The sequence below is a fragment of the Xiphophorus hellerii genome, chromosome 8 (assembly GCF_003331165.1).
Source record: "Xiphophorus hellerii strain 12219 chromosome 8, Xiphophorus_hellerii-4.1, whole genome shotgun sequence".
Classification (NCBI taxonomy): domain Eukaryota; kingdom Metazoa; phylum Chordata; class Actinopteri; order Cyprinodontiformes; family Poeciliidae; genus Xiphophorus; species Xiphophorus hellerii.
The window spans coordinates 19,857,798-19,877,709 of record NC_045679.1 but is presented as its reverse complement, the minus strand read 5'-3'; the positions used below and the strand labels follow the sequence as shown (position 1 = coordinate 19,877,709).

The 19,912-nt window shown below is 39.4% G+C and overlaps 1 protein-coding gene across 1 annotated transcript in view; it reads left to right on the top strand.

The window, feature by feature from the left end:
- The first annotated feature begins 4,540 nt into the window (after window positions 1-4,540).
- pcsk5a (proprotein convertase subtilisin/kexin type 5a) overlaps window positions 4,541-19,912 on the top strand; it is a 33,018-nt gene continuing 17,646 nt past the window's right edge. Inside the window, exons 1-23 of the mRNA XM_032569952.1 lie at window positions 4,541-4,862; window positions 5,887-5,991; window positions 6,845-7,006; window positions 7,103-7,243; window positions 7,537-7,613; window positions 7,859-7,947; window positions 8,060-8,232; window positions 8,330-8,536; window positions 10,235-10,335; window positions 10,450-10,553; window positions 10,879-10,999; window positions 11,253-11,441; window positions 13,556-13,692; window positions 13,825-13,947; window positions 14,123-14,225; window positions 16,250-16,440; window positions 16,666-16,750; window positions 17,155-17,258; window positions 17,376-17,514; window positions 17,697-17,812; window positions 18,132-18,234; window positions 18,693-18,829; window positions 19,583-19,783. Coding sequence (XP_032425843.1) covers window positions 4,713-4,862; window positions 5,887-5,991; window positions 6,845-7,006; window positions 7,103-7,243; window positions 7,537-7,613; window positions 7,859-7,947; window positions 8,060-8,232; window positions 8,330-8,536; window positions 10,235-10,335; window positions 10,450-10,553; window positions 10,879-10,999; window positions 11,253-11,441; window positions 13,556-13,692; window positions 13,825-13,947; window positions 14,123-14,225; window positions 16,250-16,440; window positions 16,666-16,750; window positions 17,155-17,258; window positions 17,376-17,514; window positions 17,697-17,812; window positions 18,132-18,234; window positions 18,693-18,829; window positions 19,583-19,783 — 3,058 coding nt within the window. The 5' untranslated portion in view covers window positions 4,541-4,712. The remainder of the gene's footprint in view (window positions 4,863-5,886; window positions 5,992-6,844; window positions 7,007-7,102; window positions 7,244-7,536; window positions 7,614-7,858; window positions 7,948-8,059; window positions 8,233-8,329; window positions 8,537-10,234; window positions 10,336-10,449; window positions 10,554-10,878; window positions 11,000-11,252; window positions 11,442-13,555; window positions 13,693-13,824; window positions 13,948-14,122; window positions 14,226-16,249; window positions 16,441-16,665; window positions 16,751-17,154; window positions 17,259-17,375; window positions 17,515-17,696; window positions 17,813-18,131; window positions 18,235-18,692; window positions 18,830-19,582; window positions 19,784-19,912) is intronic.

The window sequence follows — 19,912 nt, the reverse complement described above, 5'->3', positions numbered from 1 at the left end:
TAATTTCCTATTCAAGGACACAATGGATGTTTGGCACATCTTTTAACAGCAGATATTGTGACAGGTTGCCTCGTGCACCCAGAGGCAGGATTATTGCTTTCTTTTCTTTCTAAATCAGTCATTGAAATGCGCTGGTGATAAAGGTACATAATCAGAGAATTTTCATTTGTACGTCTTTCGATTGTCTGCTGATGGAAAGCTACATTGCTTTCAACTCATTTTCTTTAAAGTCATTTTAAGTAAAAAGAAAAATGAAAAAAAAAAAGAACAAAAAAGGGAATTTCTCAGAGTATTTTGAAAGCATTGAGAAAATTCTCAAAAAATAATGTGCATGTATGCTATTTCATCCTGGACCCATATCTGATCTGTATTTTTGCCTTATTCTGGAATTATCTGATAAATATTCAAATTTGATCTTGAATTTGCTTAAGTTGGGGGCAGAATAAATATGTCACACTGTTCTGATGTTTAATTAACCCTCCACCCCCCTTCCCCAAAGATTTCAACTTTGCAGAACTTTTAGCTGGTCTGTCACATAAAATGCCAATGAAATATATTGAAGTTTATCCTGATGATATGACAATACATGAAGAATAAGAAACTCTATATATCCAGTCATCAGCTAATGCTCACTGACTGATGGTATATTTGAATATTTAAAATTAATACCAATCTGGATATCTGGGAGGAAAGCAAAGTTTAACAGAAAAGATCATCTGCTACTTTTTCAAAAATAATTAGCCATAGTGATGCCTTCATTTAGCAAAGCAAGCTGGAAAATGAAATGCTTCTGTATTGGTAAAGGAAGCTGCAGCCTTGCTTTCATACACAATTTTGTACAGCTGGTGCATTCTCACTGGTTCTCTGGTGACAATTATTTTTGAGGTGCTGCAGCATTAGTTGGATTTTCTTTAACTGAGGAACAGCGTTTATGCAGAGAGCATTCTGTGCCACTAACTTCCAAGCCTATTCAGACAAGAGCCACAGCTTGTAGTATGACCAACAAAGAGGAAGACCATTATTTGCAATAACCAAATGTGTTTCATCAGATTCTTTCCAGTTTCTTTTTTACATTTTAATGATGTAAATTACAACAGTAATGTCTTACACTGTTGACAGTACTGTCAACAGTGTTGTATCACAACAGTGCATACAAACCGAGAGATCACCTAGAAATGCCATTTATTTGCAGGCCCTTGAATGCAGCATGTTGTGGTATCAAAAATAAAAATATAAGATGTAATAAAAATATAAGAATATGTAGGGAAAACCTATTTTTTGTTAAGACAAGTGGAGAACAAAACAGAGGAAAAATAAGCCCACCAATCTACCATCTTCTAAGAATAATATTTTATGCAAGCAGATGAAGCCATATTTATCTGGGATTTTGGGGTGTGTTGCATCACAGATTTTGGTAATCCTCCTCCAATTCCTATCAACTGTCAACATTTGCAGTTTTTCACATCTTACTGTGGAGTGAAATAATACAAGCGATAACATGCTCCTTGGCTTGGGATAAGAAGATTTGATTTCTGCATTCAATTAGCTGTGATATAAGACAAAAGGAAGATATTCTATGGTGACACATTCCTGCCAAAAATCATGTGATGTCTTACTGTTGTAAGACATTACAACAGTTGATCCAACAGTGGATCCAACAGTGGATCACTGTTGTATCACAACAGTGCATACAAACTGAGAGATCACCTAGAAATGCCATTTATTTGCAGGCTCTTGAATGCAGCATGTTGAGAAGTAAAAACATCTGTACTTTTTCACCAGAAAATTGCGTTTGCTCTCTGGGTTTAGTGGGCGTATTGGTTAGTTGGGGGCGGTGACTCTTCTGATTAGTCTGATTGGCCAGATAATCAGGTAACAGCCACCACGAGACTTGGCATCAAAGCAGAAGAAGGACAATAAAGGATAAGAAGGTAGAACAAAAAAAGAAAAATCAACAAACGTTCCTTTTCCTTACCGTATTATTCTTGTATTCTTGCTCCTCCTCCACTTCCTCTTTGTCTTCTTCCATGCTTTGAATCCACATTACATTCTTCTCCCGAAGTCCTGATTAAAAGTCAATATACGCTCTACTGGTTTTGATGGATGGCAAAAAAAGTTCATTTTTTTGTTTCAAAACACATACGCAAAGAGAAAGTTGCAGTCAGAATGGTTCATTGGAGATGCGTCGCAGAACAACACCGACTCAGCTGGCAGCTGCTTCATTTGTGGGTTGAAGTCGCCAGAGAGAGCTGAAATGCACTGTAATTACAAACAAGTCTACATGGACCACTGGGCAAAGTTTCAGTATTTTCATATAAAAGCAATCAATTTTGTAAATGAGAGGAGTTGTTGTGTGAATTCAATCATTATGGAAAACAAGACACCAGGAAGGAATTAAACAGATGCCAGGCAACGGGACAATGCAAATTATGCTTAACAGCAAATAATGTACATTGTTAAACTACTTTTCAGACCAATTATGATAAATGAACTAGACCTTGTTAATGAGGAACTAATAGAAAACTGCTTAAACATAGTGGCATGTGTTTTTGTTTGTTTGTTTGTTTTTTTGTAATTATCATTCGGTTTTACCAAAAGTGTACCACTTTTAGAAAATCTATAAATAGTCATAATGAACACCACAACTCCATATAGTTAGACTATAAGCCACTTTCATAGCTGGTGCTAAATTGGAAATGCATTTGCTACTTTGTTAAATAACATCCATCTCAAGTGTATTTTATCTGATTTTGGATCCACAATTACTTCTGTAAACACTTTGTGTGACATCTCTCCTTTTTCTATGTAGGCTGGTTACTCTAGGGCTAAATACTATTAACACCAAAGTCTGATAATAGTTGCATTTAATTATAATGTAAACAACCCAGCAAAAAATAACCACAACTCAGCAAAAAAGAAGAGGAAAAAAAAAAACCCACACATTTTTGATTTAATTAATGAATGAATCTTACATAAGTTTATGGCTTAATATGCAAATAATAACTTTTCATCCACTTAATCTATGTCCTGTATGATCTTTATCCTGTTAGCTGTTGAATATCCTGTTTCAAAAGTTATAAAATAAGAGGCAAATACATCCTAGACAAGTCAAAGTACATCTGCAGATTCATTAAACAAACTTTACACATACAGGTTCCAGTTTTAGCTATTTCAGTCTAAAGCTAACTAGACTCCGAACACTGTCTAGTTTCTGATAATAACATGGACCCTGTTACAAAGAACTAACTGTTTTGAAGCAGAAAAATTTTGTAACTATACTTGTTGCTCTGTCAGGTGGCTTAAAGACTTCCTCAACACTTCGATTCTCGGTCACAGGACAGACAAAGTCAGCTGCTTAGTATTTACCGTGTCTAAAAATAAAGATAATCATGATGTGGCCTGTTGGGCATCAACAGCAGTCCAGTTCAGATACAAACAGTCATTGCTTTAAGTATAGTAAAATACAGCTTTCAAATTAAATAGATGTTATCTGCCTTTAGATGCAAATAAATTTGAACCTCCCTGCTGCTTCCTAGAGTACAGAAACCTTGTTTCCCAAATGTGCTGTGCATTCCCTTTGCTACACTCAGAAATGGTTTCTAGAACCTTGAACCATTGAGATTTCATATGTGAACTTATGGATAAACAATGAAATATTTTGCAATTTCGCCAAGCTGCTTGTAAGTGCAAAAATACATTTGATTAAATTATAAAAATAAAAAAAAAACACTTTTCTGTGAACAAAAGTGGTGCATATGAGCTTTTGCACACTGGATTTGAAGGAGGGAAACATAAACAAAAAATAATCATAAACTTAGCTCTGGTAGCACAGTACCTTTTATTAATGAGGCTCACTAAAGCCTATATCTAAAATAAATTCCTATCTTCAGATATACATATCTTTAAACAATGTATTAACTCTACTGCTTCTTCTTTTGTAGCACAGAGGGCTTTCCTGTGATTGCTTCAGACTGACCTAGTTTAAATGACAAATTTCCAAAAGCAGGGATATAAATTCACAGCCTACCATGCTGCCAAGACTAAATGTGTTGAGCCAAAAAAAAAGAGAAAAATAATAATGATAATAACCATAGAAATGTGATGAAAATAAAAGGAAGTTTGAAACCCCTATGCACAGGGTTCAGGCTTTCTACAGTGAACATGGCAAATAGTGAATTTGTTTCTTTAACTATATGAACCAGAATCAGTCAAATATAAAAATGTATCAACTAGTGTTGGAATAATGATAAAAGCAGAGCAAGTGAAATAAAGAGATGAAACAGATTATGTGAAGGTTTTATTTTTAAATGGCGGATGCTGTCGTTACTACAGACCTTTAAGCCTCTGTGGTTCATCAGAAACTAGGTTGAAAATGCAGAAAGTCTGTTAAAACTGAACCTGAACGGGGAAACAAAATTGCACACTGTGTAGAGCAACATACAGGAAGGGTCATTCAAAGGGGCTGACATGATTAGGTAATCCGTAGATCCCATGTTCAAGTAATCTGATAGGTGATCTCTACCAGTTAACCAGAGTCGAGACCTGACAGCTTCAGTCGGCCACCATCCCTTTTATTCCTTCAGGGCTTTGAGAGGAGGCTTTTATTTGTGTTTTTTTTTTCTCAGCAATGAGAAGTAGATTTAGCCAAACCGGTTGCAAGAACAACGCATGAATCTTCGACAGGAAGGAGACTGCAATTGATCAGAGCAGTAATGGGACATTTGTTCACCCTGTGGATGGGAACTCTCCTGCAGCTTTGTCATGCTACTATTTACACCAATGACTGGGCAATAAAAGTTAGAGGGGACCCTGAATCTGTGAAGAGGATAGCAGAGAAATATGGCTTTACAAACATGGGTCAGGTGAGTGTGCTGAAATACAAAGCGTATTTTCTTGCTTCAGTCAGTTACCGTGAAAGAAGCAGCTTTAACATCACCGACACATTTTTATTAAGACAAAACCTTCCAATAATACTCCAGTATTATGTAAAGGAATAATATAAAATCTAAATGTTTTATTACATTTTTCTAAAGAGGCAAAACATTTCTCCTTTTGTGAATGTCTGGATAGAAACTGAATGCGTTATTTTAGATCTATGAAGAACTAACATAATGAAGATTTTCAATAATAATAATATCTTTGTTCAAACAATAGAGACGTTTGTGGAGCTGAAGGAAATAGTAGAGCTACTATTAATAATCAAAATTTGTTCCCCATCTCGTGTTCACACCATCAAAGATTAATTGTTGCTTAGCATAAAAACCTCATGGGAATAAAATCCTGAACTTTATCACTGTTTTATGCAAGGTTCTGAGACCCACAGCAAGACCATGTAAATAATGTATTAATCAAATAAATAAACTATGTCTATAAAACTCAACTACTCCCTCGAGTTGGCTTCTGTAATGACAGTTTCAGGTTTTGGATCTGCTGAAAGTAAAATGCACCTTAACACTCAATTAAAGCTAAATACACTATTTTATAGAGCTAGGCAGGGGAAAAAAAATTCAGAGTAAATTTACCAACAGAGCCACAAGGGAATAAAGTAAGGCAATTATGTCATCTCTCTTGTGAAAAAAGGCAAGCCAATGATTTTTTTTTTTTTTTTTAATAAAGCATAAAAGAGTTTGAAAAAAAAATCTGCTGACATCATTTTGTCTGAGTGTGCATGTTTCAGGCAAACTCAGACAGCAGTGCGGCTCGAGTCCCGGGCTCATGTTTCAGTTACCTGAAAAACTATCACAGGTGTTAGGTAGCCACCGAATGAAAGACACCAACAACTGTTTTAATTATTCAGCGGCTATTTAGAACACAGCCTGGAGAAGAGCAAGACATTTATCTGGAAAAAGATAGGTTTTATTAAGTGGATTTTATTTGTTTCACCAGATTGGAGACTTGAAGGGTTACTACAGCGTCCGTCACCAGCAGACAGCAAATCGCTCAGCTGAATTCAACAAAGAAGTGACAAATCACCTTGCAAAGGACCCAAAGGTAAAGTAATGTAATACAATGCAGATGGAAGACTCTTTTGAAATATTAATGTCAGCATTTTTTTTGTTTTTTTTGTGGGGATTCACTAAGGTGTACCAGAATAAGTTCACATGATTATGGGGGTTAAGCATATTTATCTTCATTGTAAGCCTTTGTAATGTTGTTGACCTTTAGTACTGCAATAAGCTGTGCAACACTTTCAGCAAAAAAACGAAACATTGAAACTGGACTGGACTGCAATAATGCCAAAAGAAGGAAAACAAGAGTAACCCTAACAAATAGTTTTTTTGTTTGTTTGTTGCACAAAAAAGTGGAACAGAAGGAAAGCTCTCTTGCCTCAGGCCTTCTGCATCGGCCTTAATCCTTTGAAAAGCATTTTGAGGTTGTTGTCTGTCTGGGTTCGTGTGTGGGAGAATGGAAATAAAACAAAGAACCTTTTTGTTCCTCCTCAAAAACACTTTTTTTTGTAGCTGCTGGGAAATGTGTTGAAAAGGTACAGCGTGGTCATGATGTCACAAAAAATGATTATAGTCATGCTGACTCAACTCTCCCACCCAACATTTAGCTGACTGAGCCCCATGTTGTTTGCATCATTTATTTCTGTCTGCCCTGTTTACAAGTTTAAATTTATGAAAACAAGGCAAGTAGACAAGGCAAGTGATGATGTCATTTAATATTCTTTTGAGAGAAACGTTCACACATCTGCACTGGTCTTTTTTTTTTTTACCCCTGTGACTGTGGGAGGGTTAACCAGGGAAGACAGAGGGAAGACAGACAGAAAGGAGAGATATTCTCTGTAAAATAGATAGAACAATTGTCTGCATCTGTCCTAATTACCCGTGTTGCTTTTCAGGTGGAATGGCTCCAGCAGCAGGTGGTATTAAAGAGAGTAAAGAGAACCTCCAGAAGAAGTCGCCTCTGTGGTCATGACCTGGTGAGAAGGGATCTTCATCAGTCTGCCTTCAAACACAACATGCATTTTAGTTGGCCTTTGGGGAACGACCTGTGGTACACTGTATGTCATTTTTTCCCCCTCTTTGTTTGTTTCTGAAACAAAACCAACTAAAGCCAGAAAAATAATCCAAGTTGAATATGCTAATGTGCCTGACAGAGCTGTAGTGAGGCCAGTGGCTGCCAGACTGGTATGAACATCACAGCGGCCTGGAGGAGAGGCTACACCGGGAAGGGTGTGGTGGTGTCTGTCCTAGATGATGGCATTGAGAAAGAGCATCCAAATCTGAAGCCAAATTATGTAAGTGCCCTGGGATGGGAGGCTCTTTTCAGGAAGGGGACATTAATCATAAGCAATTTGGCTGAGCTTTAAGTGAAAGAGCAAGGAGCCGAGACAGATATTGCAGTCAGGAGCTCGCGGGCCAAAGGTTTAGAAAGGCCGGTTAAGAGTATTGGAATTGACATTAAATGTCTGATCCACTTAGCTGTGTGGTGGGCTGGTGAATAATGCTCTTTGTGATTTGTCTGATGAAACAGAGACAGATAGCTGCTGGCAGCTGCTATGTGCTGCTTCTTACTATTCACTTGATTTAGGACCCACTTGCCAGCTGTGATGTAAACGAACAAGATCAAGACCCGACTCCCAAATATTCCAAGAATGCAGCCGACTTGTGAGTACACCTTACCTCTAACTTTCACGTTTGCTTGTGCTTTGCAGCGTCCCCATCGTAACACCTGCTCTAATTAAATTTTCTAAGTAATTTTTTTTCTCTTTCTCTGTAATTACATGCATGTATAGATATGGAAATTGAAAGTTTTGCATTGTCCCTGCACTGATGTCACGGAAATACTCTGTCTTCTTTTCATGCATATGCATCTAACCTCATGTTCTGATGTGCTCCTCCTTTCTCTGAAGCCATGGGACTCAGTGTGCGGGGACGGTGGCTGCATCCGCAAATAACTCTCTGTGCACAGTCGGAGTCTCATTCCGCGCACGCATAGGAGGCAAGTCCACGACAAGGCTTCAAAGAAGCATTTTGAAGGTCTTCCTGAGGAATTGCAGTAGATTCAAGCATTCTTTTATTTTCTTTTTTCTTTGCTTCAAAATTACCTTTAGGCATTCGTATGCTGGGAGGCGACGTGACAGATATTGTGGAAGCTGTATCACTGAATTTCAGGCCACAGTACATTGACATATACTTAGCCAGCTGGGGGCCAGATGATGACGGAGCCACTTTAGAGGGACCTGGACCCCTTGCTCGTCTCGCTTTACAGACTGCCGTTGAAACAGTAAGAGAAAGAGCGTGAGAGTTTATTCCTCTTTAAATCATTTTATTCTACTATAGATAGTTTACAAGTGTTGGTTTCTTTCTCGAATTCGCCACAGGGCCGGCATGGAAGGGGCTCAATTTTCGTTTGGGCCTCAGGGAATGGAGGGAAAGCAGGCGATCACTGCTCCTGTGATGGCTATAGCAACAGCATACACACGATTTCTGTGAGCAGCGTCAGTCGCCGTGGAGTCCGGCCAGAACACCTGGAACAATGCTCCTCCACACTGACAGCGGCGTATAGTGGTGAAGAGACAAAGAGGATGGTGAGCTCAGAAATCGTCAGGAATTAGGTTGTTAAACCTCAGGGACCAGCCTTTAGATAGTCACTGAATTTGATTTGCTGTATACTGACTGTTATATGAGGGGAAAAAATAAGAGAAACTGAGGTTATGGATGAGAGGTAATAGGACTAACAACTGCTCCATCAACAACAAGGAAACCAAATGAAGAACCTTAAAAGGATTAAAAGTATTGCATAGGCTGAAAATTAACTAATAGGTAGTACAACACTCAAACTTACTGAGAGCAATCACATTCCACTGGAGCTAGGTCACATTGATTGTTGTTAAACAAAACAAAACAATGTGTCAATTAGCAATGTACATGAACGTTATTCATAATTTAAAATTTGTCTGCTTATTTAAATATCCCCCGTTATCTTCAGTCATACATAAAATGTATTTTATTCTTCATTTAGATCTTTTGTTATCAAAATTTCTGACAGAATCTGTGACTGGAAAGGAGTCCGTTACCTTTCATTGTGGCAGTTTTAAAGAGTTTCAAAGTTAGCCTTTCCGTACGCTGCAATCGCAAATCTATCTAATAACACCAGCTTTCAAAGCCTCCATTTAAATAAATGATGGCTACATGTACAATGAGAAACATCAAAAGTGAGAGAAAGTTTTCTTTTTTTCTTTTCAAAAGTTTGAGCTCAGCTTCGCTGTCCCTGTAAGCAAACACCTGGACTCACGTCCTGCCTGGAGAGGGCGCCTATGGGGTGCCAAAAAAGCCAAGTGTGCAGACACCATTCTGCATAATCTTTAAGTTATGTTTAAAGGAAACTCACAGCAGACACCCAGCCTCTATCCTCGGTGGAAATAAATTTGCATGATGTATCTAAAGTTTATTCTGGAAGACTCCCACTTTGCAGCAGCCGTTTACTCACTGTGAATTCAAAGTGCTGTTTAATGTCGTCAGAATTAGCAGCTCCCAGTTAAAGACTTCCACATGCATACAGCCTCAGTAAGATTGTTAACACATATCCCCTTGACAACAGAAACCCGAAATATCAGCAAATGAAAGCCACAAATTTTGACCACAAGAGGTAATGCCATTTGATGGTGTAGCCAAATAAAACTAAAATGTTTTTTGTTGTTGTTGTTGGAGGCTATGTGCCACATTACCTGTGAAAAACAATATTTCCTTAATCTCTTTGATCTCTTTGGAGATCAAGTTTTCTTCAAGGAAAAAAGAAATTACTTTTATCAACAACACCAATGCAATAAAACTTTTTTAAAAATTGTGATTTATAAAGTCGATCACCAATTTGAAAGTTCTGTGATGTTTAAAAAGTTATTTTAATATTGCTAAAAGATTGAGATAAGTTATCTTGTCATCAATACCTAAGGAAGTTTGTTGAAAAATAATAATGGTTTGATTAATCAATGAACCTAAAATATAACACATTTTAAACCATGATCTTGAGAAAATGATCATCTGAATTTAGGCATTAGAGAAGCTGACGGACCGAGAACAACTGTACAGTTGCTTCATGTTACAGAATTGTGAGTATTTTCAAACAGAAGCACTAAATTGTATCATAACCAAATAGTGGACAACAAAAGCAGCCGTACAATCTCAGGTGGCTTCATTTGTTTAGGTTCATTATCCAGAATGATGATGATGCAAAAGAAACAATCTTTTCAGTTTATTATCGTTTCACTTAGTGCTGTTGTTGACAGATAACTCTCGGACCACAGCAGGGATGCAGCAGGACTCTGTCTGGAACGTCCCTCTCCTCCTCATTGGCTGCTGGGGTGATTGCTCTTACTTTGGAGGCCAAGTGAGCAGCTCCATGCCACACAACACATCCACATATCCAGGACCAAAGGGTCTAAATCAATAGCTATAATAGCTACTGAGACAATTCTGTTTCCATCTATCTGACCTTTCATAGCCCTCTCCTGACCTGGAGGGACGTGCAGCACATTATCGTCTGTACATCAAAAGCTCATCATCTTGTTGCTCCTGACTGGCACTATAATGGAGCTGGGTACAAAGGTAACATCATATCTCTGTTATATTTTTTTTTCCCCAAGTTTTTGCCGATATCGGTATAAAAACACATGATGTCTTCCGCATGAAATCCTTCCAACACTCAGAGAAAAGATTAGGCGAGACTGATGTTTCAGTGAATGTTCTTTTAGCTTTTTTTAGGAGAGCCATAAAGCAGCGAGCGTTTTGAAAACTAACGAGGTACAGAGAGCAGAACAGCGATAAACGCCTACAGAGTCTCGGGGGGACGTGAAATCTTTTAGAAGCCTCTGTGCCCTCCCTACCCCTTGCTAATGTGTTGTGTATTTGTGTGTGCATGTCTGTCTGTTAGTGAGCCACCTGTACGGCTTTGGCCTGCTGGATGCTGAGAGCATGGTGAAGGAGGCTGAGCGCTGGAAACAAGTCCCAGCACAGCATGAGTGTGTGGAGGAGGAGGGCATCCAGCTGAGCAGGTAACGCACCAACAACTCTGCGAGAGCTCTTTGTTCTGAGTCAGGGCTTCCCCTGATTTCTTCTCATCTATCACACTTCATCTATTTCTGTCTCAGTTCACATGCTGATTCTCACGCACTTTAATAAGCTTCATTTTCTCTTGTGCTGTGCTCTTCCAACTCGCTTCTTGTTTTCCGCCTCCTCTCTCATCTCTGGTGTTTACTGTGCTGCTTCGTGTTTTTTTTTTCTTTCCCTCCTGTCTGTCTCGTACAGAATTATTCATCCTGGCTCAGTGTTGACGTCTGCGTATGAGACCACCGGCTGCTCCAGCGCGGCATCGCGGCACGTTGTTTATGTAGAGCACGTCGTCATCCGCGTAACCATCACTCACAGCCGTCGTGGCGACCTTTCCATCACGCTCACGTCACCTGCAGGCACCGTGTCACAGCTGCTGGCTCACAGGTAACAAGAAGGCTGCTCCATCCAAACTACTGTGGCACCACCACAGTACCACATCCGCTTTAGATGGGGTAAGGGTAGGGAGGGAATTTCTGAGGGTGGAAACAAATTTGTTTAGAGCTCAGCATTCACTGCTTATACCATTAGTCTTCAGATGGCAGCCATGGGAGAAGTTGATTTTGGCAAGCACTCCTGGAAAAGCAAAGTAGGGATGCTCAAATGTTATTCCAGAGGAACCGGTTTTTGGGAAGGTTCTGCAAAAAATTAATTCCTGGCAAGCTTCCTATTTTCAGCTTGTCCTTTTCTGAACTGAACTGAACTGAATGCGTCATAAATAAGAAACACAAACACTTAAAGGGGCAGTATTATGTTAAAAAAAAGACTTTTCTGAGCTTTACATCATGTTTTAATATTATTCCTTCATCACTAAAATACCTGGAGTGTTGCCCTGATTCTTTCATGAATGTTTGAGAAATTCTTTCATGACCCATGGCAACCATTGAGCTGTATAAAACACCTAGGTGGACCGAGGTTCACCTTCTTCCACCACACCGAGCAGCCCTCTCCCACGACTCAGCTCCTTCAGACTAGCCAGCAGAAATTAGCAAACACCTGGTGGGACTGTGCGTCTGCTGATCTCATTATACAAGCTACTGCTTGTAGTTTTTAATTTCTTATTCATCTAAAACTTTATCTTTATCTTCTAAATTATCCTTAATCCTTGTGCATGTAGATCAGAAATGAGCAATCTTACACTGCCTCAGATTATTAAGGAACAGTACGATTTCAGGATGAAATTGTAGGATTAATGCTCCAATATATTCGTTCAGAGGCTCTCCAAACTTTTTATTACATGTATCACCTCAGTAAAAACTTTGCTTTGCAAGTGCCACAATACCAACAGTCATTTTAAAACAGCAACATGAATATTTTCATTTTGTTGTTATGACTTTAAAACTAAGAAAAAAAAACTTTACAAAGCAGAATGTAATTGAACGGAGAGGTTTGCATTTATTCTGAAGTTACAATGTCTAAATTTGACTTTGGAAAAATAAAAGAAATGCTCTGTTGAAGCAGAATTTTAAAGGGGAACAGTTTGAAGTTTGTCAACATCCTAAAACCTCCAAGTCCCATGACTGACTTGATTATAAAAATTAGTGACAGCTATGGTAAAACTAGCTTGTCAAAACATTTTAAGATCTTTGTTTCATGAAATAAAAGGGTAACACTTTATTTGATGGGTTGTGAATAAGACTGTCATGACACCGTCATAAACATGACATAACACCTGTCATGAATATGAGTAAGTCTTCATGAATATTTATGACTGTTGTCATAAAGTGTCATTTGGTAAATCATGACATGTTTAATATAAAGTTGACATCATTCAAAATGTCTTTGTTATGACAACTTGACAATAACCAAGAAATCATGATCTGACATAAATTTGTTATAAAAGTATTCCTGATTAAACTTTAGCTTAAATAACATAAACATAATGTTTTTAATAAATACAAGGGAGGGTGACTACTGGAACCAAAGACAGGTGAGTTTGATCACATTGTGTGATGAAACAGAAGCTTGAGGCTGCTGAACAAAAGAACTGAGGAAAATGGAGATGGAGGAACACAGAGACACATTTAGCTGCGCAAGAAACAGTAAATCACAAAAGACACACAGAAAGCTAAATAGCAAATCACAAGAGTAACTCAACCAGAACCTAGAACTCAAACAAAACGTTGAAATAGTTGGGAGGTGTGACTGTGAAAATAGCCTCAAACTCTTGATTTTGTTGATTTAAAAAAAAAGAAATACAGATTCTATGCTTAGTCCACAAATATGAAACTGCTTTTCAATTGATTTGTAAAACGTGTCCAGTCAGCACAGGGTCTCAAATTTCCAGAAGCCTTCACATTTGTTTTACATTTGTCAAAAATAAAAAAGCAAAACTTTTGAGATCACATGAAAAGCACTTTTTTTGTTGCAATAATCCAACCAGGGGAACTAATTACAAATTAAATACCCTATTAATTAAACAATGTTGCTTTAAAGACATGTCTTAATTAGTGATGGTAGTAGTTCTTGTATGCCCATGACTGAGTAATGTTTTGCTCTAGGCCTCTTGACAACTCCACTGAGGGATTTCAGAACTGGGAATTCATGACAGCTCATTCCTGGGGGGAGCAGGCAGCGGGGGAATGGACTTTGAAAATCAAGGATACTCCCTCTCAGAAGCGAGACAGCGCTGAATTAGGTTTGTTCTTTCTCTTTGTAGCATCTCTTCATTGTGAGACCTATTTACACTGAACATCAAGAGGAGGCAGCTGAAACACGGCGCCAGCCTCGGGGGACAAACCTGTTTTTCTTTCTCTCTGTTGTTTCACAGGGATACTGAAGAAGTGGTCTCTGGTGATTTATGGCACTGCAGAGCAGCCGTATCACATGCGCCATCGGCGAGTCCGATCAGCAGAACCCTCCATGGATAGTGATCTCACAGAAGGATACGACGGTGAGTCACGTCCTAACTCAGGGTTTTCAGAAGGCAACGTTATGAGCTTTGTCATATAGTTGCAGAATGTGATTACAGGTCATCAGGTTATTATTATTATTTTTTACCAGAACACATAACAAAACAATCCAAAAGGCTTTTTGTGCTTGCATTCTGAGAGTATTTACCACTTTAGGACCCTGTGACCCAGAATGCAGTGACGACGGCTGTGACGGGCCTGGCCCACAGCAGTGTGTCACATGTCTGCACTTTTTTCTCAAGTTCAAGAACAATTCAAGGTTAGCATGATTGCATAATGCTGGTACAGTGAGTGGATGCAGATGGTAAGTGATGATACTGTTTTATTATCTCACTTTCTTACAATGTCCACTTTTACATACAGACTGCAATGTTTTAAATCAACCCTTATTTCCTCCTGTTTTTACTTTTCACATTTTAAAGTGGGCTTGAGTACGGCCCTTGAGGTGTCTTAAAGCCCATCAAAGTTTTCCTTTGCATTTCATTCACTTATTTACAGTCCAGTATCTAAACATTATAATTTTTTTATTTATTTTAAAACCACTTAACTTTGACCTATGAATCGTTCACACACAAAGACACACCTACAGTAAGTTCCTGTGTGCATCCTGGGCATAATGATATATCAGCCTCCTGCAGTTTCAGTCCTTCATGGCTGGAGATCCACCAACGGCAAAGTGTTAAATTATGCTTACGGACATTGATATAAATAAACAACATTAAAAAAATTGTTTTAGGCAGAAGATTTGTTTGAAAAGCAAGTTTCAGTCACATGCACTTGAGGCAAAAGTTTTTAAGACTTAGCTTGGTCTCAGCGCTGAAAACATTTGAAATTTGACTTGAACTTGTGGTTAATGTCTTGAGGATTTGTACTTGCCTCTAAGACTTTGGTCTTGAATTTGACTTTCAACAACCTATTTGAAGATTATTTTTTTGCAAAAGACTTGATACCTAACTTATGCTTCATCATCAAAGCTTTTGACTTGAGCAGGCTGATTAGAGGACATCTGTGATGATGTGTGTAGGAGTGTTCCCAATCGCAGCAGGCAGTAGACGTAGTTTATGTTAATGTTATTTTAATGAAGAAAATAAACTAACAAAATCCAAAATCCAGGGAAAACAAGGAAATCAAAATTACAATGAAACAGGAGACACGAGGGATAACAAAGGTGATGGCTGGCAACGTGGTGAACAAGGTAACAAGACGGACTGGCGAGTTGGGACTGAAAAAGAGGAGCTTAAGTACTGGGAAATAGTAATTGGAACAATGGCCTAGCTACAAGAGAAGAGTGATTGCAGGTGTGAGTAGTTGGCACAGGAGCGGGGAGAAGGTGGCACAGGGAAACTAAGGAGATCTGTTGGGAACACAAAAGGGAGGAAACAGGGAACTGAAAACTACTACTAATACAAAAGACACTAAGAGTAAAGAAAACCTCATGAACTAGGAGAGAAAGATATGAGGGAAACCATAACCGAACCTAAATAGAAACAAGGCTGACCTAACAACAATAAGAACTAAGGAACATAGAGCTAGAGAAACTAGAAGATCTAAAAGAAATAACCTAACTAGAATTGCTAAAGAAAGACTAACTGAACCTAAAGTGACAAAATAAGAACTAGAAGTACTTAAGAAATAATCTAACTAGAATTACTAAAGGAAGATATACATAGACTCGGACATGGAAGAATAACTGAACCTAGGGTGATGAAATTAAGAAATAAACATTACTAGAAACACTGCAGGGAGGCTGAAATAAGAAATATCTAGAAGAACAAAATAGAATTAAACTATAGTCATTAAAGAAGGCTTGACATGGACTCAGGCAAACAAGGACAGAACCTAAGGTAACTAAAGAATAAATCTAACTAGGAACACTATAAAGGACTGAAAATAAGGAAAGTAATAACGCACTTCTAATTACACTAAATACCTCAAATAATGATATCAAAAGGACCATGAAGGGCTAAACTAAAGTGAACTAAAACATAAAGCTAAATAAAATGAAAAGCAAAACCAACCCAAAACCCAGAGTCTTGACAACATCTCTGACTGCATGCAACAAACAAGAATAATATCTAACAAAAACAATCTTCAGTTCTATGTTAATCAAATTTTTTTGCTCTGATTTATTGCAAAAAGAAAAAAAAAGGTGCTAGTGTTACAGTTAAGCCATTACTGACGGTCAACAAACCAGCTTGGCTGATATTGAATGCCCTCGAGTATTGCTTTTTTTGTAGTGTATTTCTTGTCGTGAGTCTTCTTATCTTAATGTTTGTCCATCAGGTTGTGTGTCTCAGAGTGTCCCCAAGGGTTCTGGGGTGACCGTCGGCGCTGCAAGAGGTGCTACTCTTCATGTGCCAGCTGCAGCGGGAGTCGCAGCAACCAGTGCACCTCTTGTGTTCCTGGTCATCACCTGACAGAGGGAACCGATACCTGCACAGCCTCCTGTGGAGATAACTATTACCTGGACCACGGTTGGACTTTTGACTTGTCCTTCAAAAGTTTCTTTGTGTTTTTCTTGCCTTTCGGAATATTTACAAAGGACGTCATTGGCTGAACTCTTCAGGCTTCGTTATTCATTCAGCAGAAATGAAGCATGCTAATAAGCAGTCAGCTGCTGTAACTGTGGTTGAGAGGTGTATGCGAGTATGGGTTGATTTTTGGTTCTGATGTCTATTGTTTGTATTTTTTCCCCACAGACACAGATCTGTGCAAGAAATGCAGTGAAAACTGCTTGAAGTGCACCTCATACAGCATCTGCACAGAATGCAAACCAGGCACAAGGTGAAACAAATTCTCTGATGATGCTTGAATTAACTCCACGGTAAACACGGCGGCCGCCGATGAGAATACTGATGCTCCCTGTGTAAATGCTCCAGGCTACAGTACTTTATAACTCTGTCGCTCGCCTGTTACCCAAATGAGAGAAAATAATTTTGGATTTTGCATAATCAATACTGGAAAGCATAAAGCTGTTTGAAAAACAAATAAACAAAAAACAACATATTGCGTAGTTAGAAGTTTCCGGAATGCGGCGTTCACTGACTCAGTTTGGTGAGGACTTGTGGCGGCGTGCTGTGGGTTGGAGGAGCGAACCTGCGAATATGAAGGCGATGACTCACGTTTTGTGGTGTCACATGACTGGCTGAGTGTGTCACGGTGCCACATGCTCTCTACACCCTCTCCAGTCTGCAGGGGAACCGGTGCCAACGGAGCTGCGATGACGGCTTCTACCACGACGCGCAGGAAGACGAATGCAGGCCCTGTCACAAGGCCTGCGCTACCTGCGCAGGTGAGAACGGGGTCAAGGCTTACAGACGCAATCCGTGTCAAAATTAACAGCATTTTTAAAAAATACTTGACAAATTAGTCAATTTAAGAGCAATTTTTTTCCCTCTTGCGGCATCAGCGGCAGGTGTTGAGGCGTGCAGCCGTTGTGCAAAAGGTTTCTTGATGGAGGAGTGGAGGTGTGTGTCCTCCTGCAGCGCTGGCTTCTATGCCACAGAGCCAAGCCCAGAGATAGCGGATGGCCACGGGATATGTAGGAGGTGAGCTTGCTGGTGTGTGTTCAGGTGTGGGTGGTTTGTTTATTGGCTGACGGCAGGCCTTAATCTGGTGGTTGGCTCGCCTGCTTTGGTGCTCCGAGTGTGTTGTTGTTGCGCGCCTGTACGGAGTGTGGGAAGCTTATTTCCCTGCATTTTGTGTTGAATTTCTGTGCTGTTCTCCTCAGGTGCGACTCCAGCTGTCTCACCTGTGCCGGGCCGAGTCGACAGAACTGCAGCAGCTGTTCCAGCGGTCACCGCCTCCAGGAGGGAGTGTGTGTTGTCAACACGGGGTGCACAGATGGTCAGTCAACCATCTCCCTCCTCTATTACATGTTGGCCTCAATGCTCCTGGAAAATAAACCTTGTTGTATTTCCCCCCCTCGGTTTTCTGATGTTTTTAAGGCAAAATAATAATAATAATACAGTCCAGTTAATTTAACACATTTGCAAACACCACTGAGATTATGCAAAGCATGGCGCCTTTTAAATATTTGTTTAAATGTGGAGCCATTTGGTCCTACGTGCCTCCCTCTCTGTTCTGCATCTGACATTAAGCCTTCCGCTCTGCCTCAGACGGCTATTCATTTCTGAGTCAGCATGCTTCTGTTGCTGTCTGTCAGGAGAGTATCAGGACAGTGATGGGGTGTGTCGCGCATGCGATGCAACGTGTCTGAAGTGCACAGGGCCGCGAAGAGAGGACTGCATCAGCTGCAGCTCTTCACGGTGAGTTACACTTGGCTGTTTTAGATTCAGGGTCAAAGGGGAAATGAATCCCTCCACCTAGTTTATCTTAGACGTAGATACAAATTTCAAATAAACCACAAATATACTTCCAAATACTTAAAACTGCATCAGCTTTAAACACTGTAACCTGAAATTACAGCTAATTATTATGAAAACATGTATTAGTGGTCATCATATTGTTCATATAATCAGAATCAGTGAACGTTATTGGATATCAACAGGTTACTTAAACATCAAATAATTACCTCATGTTACCTTTCATTTCAGATATTATGTTAATGTCTTTTTCTCCCTCATCTTTCTTAACGCTCTCAGTTACATCTGTGTAAATGTTCCATATGGTGCATGCTGGGATGTAAATGAGCTCAGCTCATTAACAAAGACATAATTTATATGTGTTGATTTGTCTTTGTTTTTTTGCCCTTCGCTGGCTACAGAGCTTTGGAAGAGGGGCTCTGCGTGGTGGAATGTGCAAAGGGCAAGTACCGCTCAGGTGGACAGTGTCACCTGTGTGACCACACATGTGCCACATGTATGGATGCAGGGCCTGCCAACTGTACCAGCTGTGACACAGGTAGGAGACAAGACAAGAAAACCATTCTGTGTCAGCATGTGTGCTGAAGATGGCTGACAAATTGAATTGGCCTCTCTGTAGTATTTGCTTTAGCCTTTGCTGGCACAGTTAGATTCCAATTGTCTCCTTAGAGCAGGGGTGTCAAACTCATTTTCATTTTGGGCCATATCAAAAATCGGAATGTTCTTAAAGGGCCGGTTGTGCCAGAATATATTGAAGAAACCAATTCAACTGTGAAAATATTAATAAATAGCTGTTCCTCTGGGATTTTGTGATTGTTTTAGTTTTCTTTTTTGCAATCATAACTACAGATGGTGACCATTTAGAAATGTTTGTAAGGAATTTTGACAATATTTGCGGTAATGTATGATGATAAATGTGACTCTTTATCACTCGCCATATCAGTTAGGGATTCAATGTTTTTGACCAGTTTTGAGAAAATTTGCAGTAAAATCAGAAAAAAAATTGGAAATTTGTTGATTGTGTGTGAATTTTGCAGATTTGTGAAAAACTGGAAGGACTTATTGATTTGGAGTCTAGAGGACCACATAAAAAGATACGGTCGGCCATATTTGGCCAGCGGGCCTTGAGTTTGGCACCTGTGTGTTAGAGGAAGGGTTCACTCCAAATTCATACGTAGCTGTTCTGATTGATAAAACATGTAAGACACCAAATATGACTGGGGGTGAGGGGGATTTAATTAAATCAACATGTCATTCACTAATGTATTTTTTAATGTTTTGTTTTTTTTAGATAAATTTGGAGTGGAACGTTACCTGCATCAAGGTCAGTGTCTGGACGCCTGTCCTGAGACCTTTTACCACACAAGTAAGAAAACCTGCCAGCCCTGTTCGGAAAACTGTCGGCTCTGCTCCAGCCCAAACCACTGCTTGCAGTGCAATTCCTCGTTCTACGTGTCTGATGGGCGGTGTGTGAAGCTGGAGTGTGGAGAAGGTAGAGAAGGTCACTCCATTATTTATGAGGCAGATCTCTAGACGTCTAATCTGTGACCTTGGATCACGTAGTGTCCACCCCTCAGTTCTTTCTAAGCCTTCTGCTCTGATTGTTTTTTGTTTTTTTCCC